Source organism: Sesamum indicum, linkage group LG8 (genome assembly GCF_026168435.1).
Source record: "Sesamum indicum cultivar Baizhima isolate 11 linkage group LG8, ASM2616843v1, whole genome shotgun sequence".
NCBI classification, from domain to species: Eukaryota; Viridiplantae; Streptophyta; class Magnoliopsida; order Lamiales; family Pedaliaceae; genus Sesamum; species Sesamum indicum.
The window spans coordinates 2,469,289-2,480,889 of NC_142664.1; the positions used below are offsets into that span (position 1 = coordinate 2,469,289).

Here is an 11,601-nt window from a genome sequence, read left to right on the forward strand (position 1 = left end):
CATCCTACCCTACCCTTAAGAGCTGAGAATCCTTTCCCTCTTTGTGAATCCAAACGATTTACTCAACTCGTGGGCTGTATTTTCAGATCGCCGTCAGCGGATGGGTGAAAGCTCGATGGGAGCGGTGGTGCCGGCCGCGGACAAGGCGGAGCTAAAAGGAGATGATGCTCTGGCGTTCGCGATGGCGGAGAAGGAATTGCTTTGCCCAATATGTATGCAGATTATAAAGGACGCTTTCTTGACCGCCTGCGGCCATAGCTTCTGCTATATGTGCATTGCCACTCATCTCGAGAACAAGAGCGACTGCCCTTGCTGCGCTGAATTCCTTACCCCTTCTCAACTCTTCCCTAATTTCCTTCTCGACAAGGTTTCTCTCCTCGATGGAGTTGTGTGTGTGTGTGTGTGTTTTTTTTATGCATGGGTTTTAGGAATAATGCTGGTTGATCAATTCCGGTTTTGTTATTTTGATTTCTGGGTAAGAGTTGGTGTTCTTTCTGTTTTTGTATTTTGGTGTTTAGTTCTTTTGTCGATATCTTGTTGCAATTTCCCTGACGGGTTTGTAGTAGTTGTCCTTAGTGAGCTACTGTGCGTTTTCTAGGGGAAGGTGATCACTTTGCTATTTTGGGAAAAGGTTTTCTGCATGATAAGAATTTTGGCATAATCAATTCCATTAGAAGGCAGTTTCGGTGCATTTAGTCCCAGTTGTTAAATCGGGAGAAGGCAACCTAGATTTAGTCAGAAATTACCATTGCAAGCCTAAGACAAGACTCCCAAGTGCCATCAGCTACTAGAGCTCTTGCCACCACCACCCCACCACTCTTGCTGCCACCGATTCACCACCTCCTGCCACTAAACCTGCCATGCTTCTTGGAGAAATACAATAACAAGCACTAAAATCAACATAATCATCAACACCCAAAATACCATAGCTAAGTCACTGTAAGAGTTGTAGAGGCTGTTGGTGTGTCCACTCTATATGTTGAGAGGAGGAATTGGGTTTGGAAGGGTGGGGGGCAGCCTGGTAGGCCAGAGCAGGCAGCTGGGCGAAGCACGGGAAAGGGGAGATTAGAGGCCGCGGTTGAGAGGGTGTATGTATATGATTTCTCTTTTCTTCGTTGTCTTAAAAAGGAGGGTTTTGGGCCTTATTGTTGAATGTGGATCATGTTATTGGCCTGACTCTTATGTTAGATAGGTCTGCGTGGTTTAGGAGGAAAGTTAAATTGTTTCAGATTGACTTTTAGGTGCACTAAATCTGACCACCCAAGCCAATTGACACCACATATCCTCACCCATTCACACCTTCTCAGCAAATAGACACCTGTAAGGAAAGTTGAGAAAACTCTGAGATAGGAAATAGGTGTGATGGACAATGTGGTGATATGTAATGAATCTGTCAAGACATTTCTTTCATTTTCTTATTCAATCAGATTTTTCAAGCAGTCGATTGAGTGTGGTAATGTTTCAAGTTGTGAGTCTAAATCTCTTCCCCTTTAATCACTTAAAACCGTTGCATATGGAAGCAAATTGTGCAAAGATAATACTTGTCCTTTAGTTGGCAACATGTCTTCATTACTGCTCAGGATGATTTAACAGAATTTTTGCTTTCATTGCTTGGTTTCCTACCTAGTTTGCATCTTGAAATAGTTTACTTCACAATGCAGCTTATTGTTATAAGGTTTCTCTGTACCACATTTGTAGCTCTTGAAGAAGAAATCTGCACATCAACTATCAAAAACTGCATCTCCTGTAGAACAATTTCGTCAGTCATTGGAACAGGTAATATTTGATCCGGCATTTCCTTGGAAGTGTTATTAATACAATGATGAAACAGGTTCATTTTGTCAGTATATTTCTTGATTCTCCTCATGTTCATTCCTAGGTGTTATTGACTCCAATTTAGCTGCTTCCGGTTAATGGTTGTAGACAAACGTCATATATCTGATTGAGATGTAATTTATGAATGGATTTTATGTCACATTAGTTGGTGTTACCTTGCTTGCTCTTATTGGTTTACTTACAAGGTCATGAATATATAAGATGCTGGGAGATACAAACTTAACTCCATAATACTTTTGTTTATTGGAAATCTTCTTTATCTGTGCTTGGATTTCTTTTTATCTTTTTTGTTTCATCTAGTTTACTGAAGAAATTGCAATTGAGTGGTTACGTCGTAATTAACTACGTAAACCTTGTTTCTTTTGGTAAGACTTGAAGCACTCCTAACTATCTGTTCAACCGGTCTGAGATTTCTGGTTGTTGAGCTAGTACTTGTCCTATGTGTGTGTCCATGCACATTTCAGACATATGTACAAACTCTGTACAAATAAAGCACTCTCGACTTCTCTTTTCTTTGGTATGTAAGTGATTAACATCTAAGAAAGATGCCTTCTTTTCCTAAAGATAACTAGACCCTTAAAATTTTTTATAGCATTTCTATGTTATTTATTTATTTTTTAATCTGAACACAGCCTTGGTACAATACAATGCAGTAACACATTGAGTGTGCCAAATTTGTTGGAAAACATGTAAAACCCTCCCATACTTATTTGAAAATAATTGTTGTTAGATAATTTTAAGTGGTTCCACAATTAACTCCACCGTTGAGTGACTATATTATTTGAAATTAAAGTAGATTGAGTTTTCTATTGCATATAATGATGGATGATTTGGCATCTTCTGATCTGTCTTTATAATGTTCATAATCATAATTTACTGTGACCATACACATGCATTCTAATTTTGGTTATGGTGCCAAGCTAATGCAGTGAAGTATGCTATCCCTCAATGCTAAGCTACCTTCTGTATCTACTCTTCCTGCAGAGGCTTGACGTATTTTCTCCTTAGACAGGGTTGTGAAGTGTCAATAAAGGAGTTAGACTCTCTATTGTCTCTGGTGGCAGAGAAAAAGAGAAAATTGGAACAAGAAGAAGCAGAGAGAAACATGCAAATTCTGCTTGACTTCTTACACTGCTTAAGGAAGCAAAAAGTTAATGAACTCAATGAGGTTTGTCCACAATAAAGCTGAATTAGGAGAAACAGTTTAAATTCAGAGTATGCTTTATAAGATCAATGTAAGAGAAATGGACAACAAATTTAAATTCGGAGTACTTGATAATGGAATGATTAGTTTGTAATTATTAGCAAATATTTTTTATGTATATTGGGTTCTTTTATCTGTTTGCTTGAGTAATGTTTCCTCCCTTCAAGTGCTAGTGAAAACTGTGTGCTATTAGATGAATGGGGCACGCTTTTATGTGTTAGTGGACTCAAGGGTGAGCAAAAAGTCTAATACCATATGGGACAAACTGAACTCGACCTAGTTGGGTGCAGCATTACTGATTCTGTATTTAGATCTTTTTTCAAATTTGATTCTCATTGTGGTTTTTTTTGGCGTTTGGTTCTGGACCACACCATCTTTCTTTTGGAACTCTGTTGAAAATTGAAAGAATGAGGGAGTTGTGTAACAAACATCCATTATTTCTTTTCTGAATTAATCTCCATCAGAACCATTATTCCCATTTTCTCAAAAGAAATATGGTCCATTCTTTTTGTCTGTTTTCAACCAAATCCAAAGCACAGAGTAACTGAATGCTTGGACTCTTTCATTGTGCCACTGTATGGGTGTTATGTTTTCTGATTGCTTGTGGTAGGATTCTTTGTGCTCTTTGGGTCTAAATGGCTGTTTCTAGGTGCAGGGCGTCACAGCCAAACTCCAAGAAGTCTTAGATTTGATGTTTTTCTCCTTTTAGTTGAGGAATTGATTATTTTTGGTAATTCGTTCATCAAGGCATCAGCTTGGTGAGAGTTGAATTATAAAGGAAGAGATCTATTTTTTATTGAGGTTCTTCTGTTGCAAATGTGCAATTTTTTATTAGTTAATGTTTTCTTGTGGATTGATGTTTTGTTATGCTTCAATCTTTCAATTAGGCGAATTATGAAATAAAAATGGTGTTTGGTCACTGATATTGTTGAAGGGACAATAATATTTCAACATATTGGGAATTCCTTATGAAATTATGATACTTCCTCTAATTATTCTTCTTTCTTAGGTGCAAAATGACCTCCATTATATCAAAGAAGACTTAAATGCTGTGGAAAGACATAGGATAGAGCTTTACCGAGCAAGAGACAGGTGTTCAGTTAAACTGCAGATGCTCTCTGATGATCCTGTGGGAATGAGATCCCGATCTTCTTCAATGGATAAAAATATTTCAGGTGTTTTATGCAACTCTTGCAGTATACAAGGAGGAGTAAACTCAGCGAACTTCCAGTACAAGAAAGATGAGGGAAATGTTCAGGTTAACCCCCTTGGAACCCAGAGCAAGGATGCTTCTCTTAGTGGGCCAACTTCACAACATATAAGTCAATCTGGTTTAGCTGTAGTGCGGAAAAAGCGCGTTCATGCACAGGTTAGGGGAAGGTTTGATGACAAGCCCTTATCTGCAAACTAGCCAGTATCATATCATCATAATGCCTCAATTTTTTGTGAAAACTGGACCAATACATGTGCGTTGCATGTGATTAAAGTGTTGAAGATGTCAAAGCGTATATTATATATTCTATATTCATTTTATTTGTTTCTAATTACTACAAAAATCATAAACAAACTTTTAACTAGACAGTGGATTTCTTGTCTGCTGAAATTTTCTTGCACCACCCTTTTCCAAATTTTATGTTTGTTGTATTATTGTCATCTTGCAGTTTAATGATCTTCAAGAGTTTTACTTACAAAAGAGACGACGGATGATCAACCATTTGGAGAACCAAGAAAAGAAAGATAAGGCTATTGTTACTAGAGAAGGTTATAGTTCTGGTCTAGCAGATTTTCAGTCAGTTCTGAGTACGTTCACTCGGTACAGGTAGACACATAGATTCAATTCCCCAAAGATTTGTTCCATTCATATGTGTTTAATATCATCACCTAATGTTCACTGCCGACCTTATTTTGGAATAGTCGATTACGAGTAATTGCGGAACTTAGGCATGGGGATCTCTTTCATGCAGCCAATATTGTATCAAGGTAAGATGAAATTCTAGAGAGCAAGTTGCTATATTATTTTGATGTAGAAATCTTAATTTTGCTGATGAAAAATGATACAATTACATCCTTTACTTAGACAAAAGCCTGAATTGGCAGTTGGCACATGAGAAGATTGAGAGGCCAGACAATTCAAATAGTCAGTGTAGTTGGAGAAAAATCTTAGCCAACAAAAAAGTTGAAATGAAAATATACGCTCGAGTTAAAGGAGAAAAGAATGAGGTATTCTGACAATATATTCGATTAAAAGTTTAGTAGTGCAATATACACTGTTCCTGGAAAAGTATTTAGCGAGATGATTATTTCACATAAAGAAGAAACGAGGATACATTTGTTTGCAGGAAAATGAGTGCCTGTCCATTATATTGCAGGTTAATCAGAATATAGGATTTCTCTCTATGCACCTTTAACTGACTGATTAAACAAGTGTCTACTTTGTCATTTTGAGATGACTTTCTAATGAATAGTTCTTAACAAGTAGCATTTCTTCTATTCTGCTCCTTCAATATCACTTGAGAATGAGAACACTCCTGGATTTTGTTTATGTTATGATACTATCTAAAAGCTTTTCTGGAATTTTTTAAACGATTTGCCTTCATCTTTGTTTATTGTGTTCCTATTTTGGTTTCTCAGTTTCTCTTTTAATATTAAAGTCACTCTATCACTTGATGCAGTATAGAGTTTGATCGCGATGATGAGCTGTTTGCCACTGCTGGAGTTTCGCGGCGCATTAAAGTTTTCGATTTCTCTACAGTAGGCTTCTTTTACTCTGCAAATGTCCTTCTTTAGTGGTTTATATGTTAAATATTTTAGTGGAGATATATGAGCCTTCTTTGGTTATTTGTTACAATAGTCCACGACATGTTATCTTTTGGTTTTCTGTCCATGAATGTTGCACTAATCATGAAAAGCTAGAGGAGAATAGAGAATTTGGTCCTTCTTTCTAAAGGTGGCTTAGTAGAGTGAAAAGCTAGGCAGGATTACAGCATGTACACCCATGCCAAGATATTTTAGCATGATTAGTAAAAGTGGTTTTCGCCTGCTAAGTCATGGTGTTTGCCTTTCATTTCTGAAAATCTTTGCAGTGACCAATAGAGTGAAAGGTATCATGAAGCTTGTCCCTTCTTAATGATTCCCAAAAATTAAGCTCTGTACGCAGCTCATTGAAATGCTGCATCCACTAGACCATCACTGTACTTGAATTGGTTGCAATCATCGCATCCTTGGATTTTACACTGTTGTTTCCTTAATTCCCATGTCATTTAGACATCTTTAGCATGAAGTTTCCCCCTGAACGCACAGCTAAACTCATTTATCATGATGAAGTGATTTCCTTCCTGCAGCTGATCTGGCTGTATGCTTTCATATTACAGGTTGTAAATGAACCTACAGATGTGCACTGCCCTGTTGTGGAGATGGCAACTCGATCTAAACTTAGCTGCTTAAGCTGGAACAAATTCACCAAAAATCATATAGCCAGTAGTGATTATGAGGGAATAGTAACTATTTGGGATGTAACTACACGACAGGTATATCTATCACAACCATCAATTTTGTACTTTTGCTTTGTAAAACAAACTAATACTCAAGCTTGAAATTTCTGGAATTTCTGGATTATGACTTCAAATTTCTGGAATCTGGGAAAAAAAATCTTCAGTTCATCTATAAATGCTAACAACATTTGGTCTTGTTCAGAGTGTTATGGAATATGAGGAGCATGAAAAACGTGCATGGAGCGTTGATTTTTCCAAAACTGAACCATCAATGCTTGTGTCTGGTAGTGACGACTGCAAGGTATAGTAAGGGTACTTTTACTGCTCAAATTGAAGTGGTAGCTAATTTTTCTTATCTAATTCTTGCACGAACTTTTTGGCTGAAAAAAGGGAACAAATGCAACTATTAGATAAAAAGCAAATTCGATATTCCAATTCTACTGATTTTGTAATGCTTGATTTCCTGCGACCATGACAACCGTTCAAACTCTTGGGATTGACTTCAAGGCTGTTAGGAAATATACAAGGTGTGGATATTTTTTTCTAGTTTTGACATAGAGAGTTTAGTCATATTTATTTATCACGTCTAAAAGCAAAGTTGATGTCCCTACTCATGTCTTGATTTGCTGCCACCACGGGAACTGTGCAAGTCCTTATTCAAGGCTAACATATGAAAATCGAGTAAGAATGTATGTCCAACGATTCACAATGTAGATGGAAACCTAGTTTGAAGTTGCAGCTGAGAAGTCGTGGAACCAGGGTTGCATCATAGGAAAAAATGATTTGATTTAGCATGCTGCATCTAAGAAGATAACATGCTGAACTTATTTATTTGATTTCATTCATCAATACTTTTCTTGTTTACTTTCTCTGAGCCAAATATTCGTTCCTATACCTTCTTGCTAACAAGTAATAGAATTCAGGTTAAAGTGTGGTGCACAAAGCAAGAAGCTAGTGTCCTCAACATTGACATGAAGGCAAACATATGCTGTGTGAAGTTTAATCCTGAATCTAGCAAATGTGTTGCGGTAATATCCTCTTCTTGTTTTCTATTTCAACTCTACCCCTTTTATTTTCTTGGATGCGTTGAGTGTTAGAAATGGAAAACGAGTTAAGAATACTAGCCTATCTTCTATCTTAATAATGTTTTGGAATCCGTAATCATGTGAACCACTAGAAGCTGGAATAACTTACGTAGTTTTACTGTTCTTTACAACTCGCAGAACCCGGGGTTTTACTTATTCTCCGTATGTTCCTTGCTTGCTGTTTAATGGATTGACTTCCTACCTTTTGTTAACTATGTGCTTACTGGGTCCAATTCTTTAATCTGGATTAATTTTGGTGTACTTCTATCAGACCCTTGCATCACTGAAGTTCAGAAAAACTGACTTTCGGTAGGATAATGATATGCAGTTTCTCAATCCAAACTAATAGTAGTGATCCTGTTCCCTCCAACAGTTACTTTCCATGGACAAACCAAACAAGAGTAGACAAAAAATAGAATCCAACCTAGTCGGTTTAAAAAAATCATTTTTTTTAATAAAAATAACTAAATTACAATTCGTAATCCATAAAGGCATTTTGGTTAGTTATCCACCAAATGGATGAAAACCTAATAAAAACTAATGGATTGGACTAGTTGTTAGAACATCCAGGGGGATGATGGTAATTTCCCAAACACTGGAGAGTTATTTATAATTATACCCTTAGGGGAGCTCGTTGTAGTTTACCTAAAGAAATGCCTTGAAAGTAAAGTAGGTCAAGATAGAATTGAGCAGCCTGCAATATTGAATGATGCCATCTATGAAAAACTTGAATTGAAATTTACAAATATCTTTGAATATTGTTGGTTGTCTTTGTAATCTTCTCTTCCTCTGAAACACAATGCATTATAAGGTGCCATTTACTACGCAGGTTGGTTCTGCCGATCATCATATCCATTACTATGATTTAAGAAAACCTTGCCATCCTCTTCACGTGTTCAGTGGCCATAAAAAAACTGTCTCGTATGTAAAGTTTTTGTCCAACAATGAGCTTGCTTCTGCATCAACAGACAGTACTCTGCGATTGTGGGATGTGAATGAAAACTTGCCTGTAAGTTCCACAACAGATAATATATTCATCTCGAGCAACTTGATAGGACCTACAATAGCCACGACAAATCCCGTTACCAGAAACACATAATTACTTCTGGTTGCTGTGGTTTTAATATTTCATTTTACAAACTTATGAACCTTATTTTCAGGTTCGTACATTTAGAGGGCACACCAATGAGAAGAACTTCGTTGGTCTCACCGGTAACAATGAGTTTCTAGCTTGTGGCAGCGAAACAAATGAAGTGTTTGTCTACCACAAGGTGAGGAGATGCTACCACTTAAAGAAGCCTCTGCTTCATTAAACTCTTAATTGCTTTCATTATTTAGTTCATTTTAAAGTGAGGCAATCATCAGAATGTCAAACTTGTATACTCTTGTGAAACTCAGGCAATCTCCAAACCTGCGACATGGCATAGATTTGGATCGCCCGATGTTGAAGACAGTGAAGAAGATGCAGGATCTTACTTCATCAGTGCAGTGTGTTGGAAGAGTGAAAGCCCCACCATGTTAGCTGCCAACAGCCGAGGAACAATCAAGGTGCTCGTCCTCGCTGCTTGAGTTGTAAAGTCATTGTTTATGGATAACTGGCCAAAATAAATAAAATTTAGAGAATAAAACCTGCGTCATCCGAGTTTGAATATAATTGTTTTGTGATTACTGCGTGTTTAGTACAAGAGCGACGAGCAATAGTAATGCAAGATTCATATGATCTGGTAAGTTATCTGCATCAAAAAGTTGTACATTATGCATAAATCATCTGGTTAATTATACCAGCTTCCCATGGGAGTTAAGTCTAATGAAATTAGTAATTTATTCACTTTTAAACTTTAGAATCTTCACATATAGTATTAGTATCCCATTTCAAATTTATAACGGGTACGTATAATATTATTTTGTTTGAATGAATGGTGATACTTGAAAATTTCATGGTATGATAGTTTCTAAAGCGATTAACTATTATTAATTGAAATAAATTGAATACAATCATTTATGTCGGATAGTAATGTTTATGGGATAATAGTTTCTATGCTTATGGGGCTGTAATGTGCTTATTTATCGAAAATTTTAAAGGAAGGTTTCTGCAATTTCAAAGGAAAACGGAATATAATAAAACCAAAATTTCAAAGGGCCGTTTTCATAATTTCAAAATATATAAAATTTCTAGATATAATTTCAAATATTTTATAATTGAGATCCTCTCTCTCAAATTTTCAGAGAATCCTTTAGTTCAAAGCCCATGATTAATAATTGTATTGCGAATTAAAATTTATATAAACTTGGGCTTTGTAACTTGTTAAGATGATAAATTCATAATAAGCTCACACCAAATTTAAATCTTATAAAATTCTAAGATGGATTGATCCAATAAAAATACGAGATGTTTTTCTCGTGTTGGATCATTAATTTTGACATATAAAAAATAACTCGTTAAAATATGATGTAATTATATGATTAAATTCATAGATTAGATTGAGTTAAAAATTGAGAAAAAATATTGTGTACCACATGAGAATATGATGGAATGAGGACCGCCTTTTATATTTATGTAAGGTGTATGTCGGGATGAGTGTTTTATACTTATTCTTATCCCACATTGAAAGTCTGTGTACAATATAAACTCCTTAAAAAGTTCAATGTCCAAGTGATATTTGAAGAGAGATAATGACTAGAATGAACATGGAATTGCCCTATATGTGCGTAGCTGCCACTTGGCGTTAGCCATGGGTGTTGCGACAAATATTTTAGTCTCAATATATATTTTTTGCTACAAAAATATTTGAATTTATTTGGAATAAACAAAAATATGTTTCGTTTTTTGTCTTTAAAACCTGAAACCACCCATTTAATTAGCGGTTTTAGTCTCAATATATACTTTTTTGTATAAAAAATATTTGAATTTATTTGGCATAAATAAAAATATCTTTCGTTTTTTGTCTTTAAAACCTGAAACCACCCATTTAATTAGCGGTTTTAGTCGGAACATATATTTTTTTGCATAAAAAATATTTAAATTTATTTGGAATAAACAAAAATATGTTTCGTTTTTTGTCTTTAAAACTTGAAACCACCCATTTAATTAGCGGTTTTAATCTCAATATATATTTTTTTGTATAAAAAATATTTAAATTTATTTGGAATAAATAAAAATATGTTTCTTTTTTTGTCTTTAAAACCTGAAATCACCCATTTAATTAGCGGTTTTAGTCTCAATATATATTTTTTTGTATAAAAAATATTTGAATTTATTTGGACTAAACAAAAATATATTTTATTTTTTGTCTTTAAAATCTGAAACCACCCATTTAATTAGCGGTTTTAATCGCAATATATGTTTTTGCATAAAAAATATTTAAATTTATTTGGAATAAACAAAAATATGTTTTGTTTTTTATCTTTAAAACCTGAAACCACCCATTTAATTAGCGGTTTTAGCTGATTTAATTCCAGAATTTAATTCTAAATTTATTGTTGTTGGTTGTTGAAGCCTATAAAAAGGCTGCCTCCACTTTTCCTCTCAATTTTCCTCTCAAATCCGAGCAGTTTGTTTTTCAATTTTCTAAAAAGATTCTGAGTGTTTTTGAGGTAATTTTTGTATAGTACAATATTGATATAACTGAATCGTCTTACCCTGAAAAATATTGCATAATATATAGACAACGAGATATATAATTTTTTCAAGACAAATAGAAAAAATTCTATGATTCGATTGGTAACTACTTTGAACTGAGAGTTGTTACAGTACAACTCTCTTGTAAGTTTTTGATTTACCTTTTAGTAAAATAACAAACTAAGTATTTACTTGTTTGTTTCAACGTGTTTACTTTGCTAATTTTTATTACAACCTATTTGTTAAATTTGATTTGATTTTCAAAATTATATTACAAATTGTCGAATATTTTTTCCAACAATCTTGAAAAAATTATAATGTTTTGAAAAATCAAATTTTGTTGGAATAATGTACTTTATGGAGTTT

General features: G+C 34.9%; 1 protein-coding gene across 4 annotated transcripts; it reads left to right on the top strand.

Moving 5' to 3' along the window:
- On the top strand, positions 1 to 9,452 carry LOC105167455 (E3 ubiquitin-protein ligase COP1). 4 transcript variants are annotated; one of them, XM_011087191.3, is made up of 14 exons: positions 4 to 367; positions 1,699 to 1,776; positions 2,849 to 3,004; positions 4,050 to 4,132; positions 4,238 to 4,409; positions 4,702 to 4,859; positions 4,955 to 5,020; positions 5,713 to 5,791; positions 6,412 to 6,567; positions 6,734 to 6,832; positions 7,455 to 7,559; positions 8,446 to 8,625; positions 8,777 to 8,887; positions 9,015 to 9,452. In XM_011087191.3, exons 1-14 carry the CDS (start codon positions 101 to 103, stop codon positions 9,183 to 9,185), a joined length of 1,881 nt encoding a protein of 626 aa, XP_011085493.1. In that variant the 5' UTR covers positions 4 to 100; the 3' UTR covers positions 9,186 to 9,452. The 4 variants fall into 4 exon arrangements, with proteins under 4 accessions (XP_011085494.1, XP_011085493.1, XP_011085492.1 ...); XM_011087190.3 differs by having other exon boundaries at positions 4,050 to 4,409; XM_011087192.3 differs by lacking the exon at positions 8,446 to 8,625 and having other exon boundaries at positions 1 to 367; positions 4,050 to 4,409.
- The last annotated feature ends 2,149 nt before the right edge of the window (positions 9,453 to 11,601 follow it).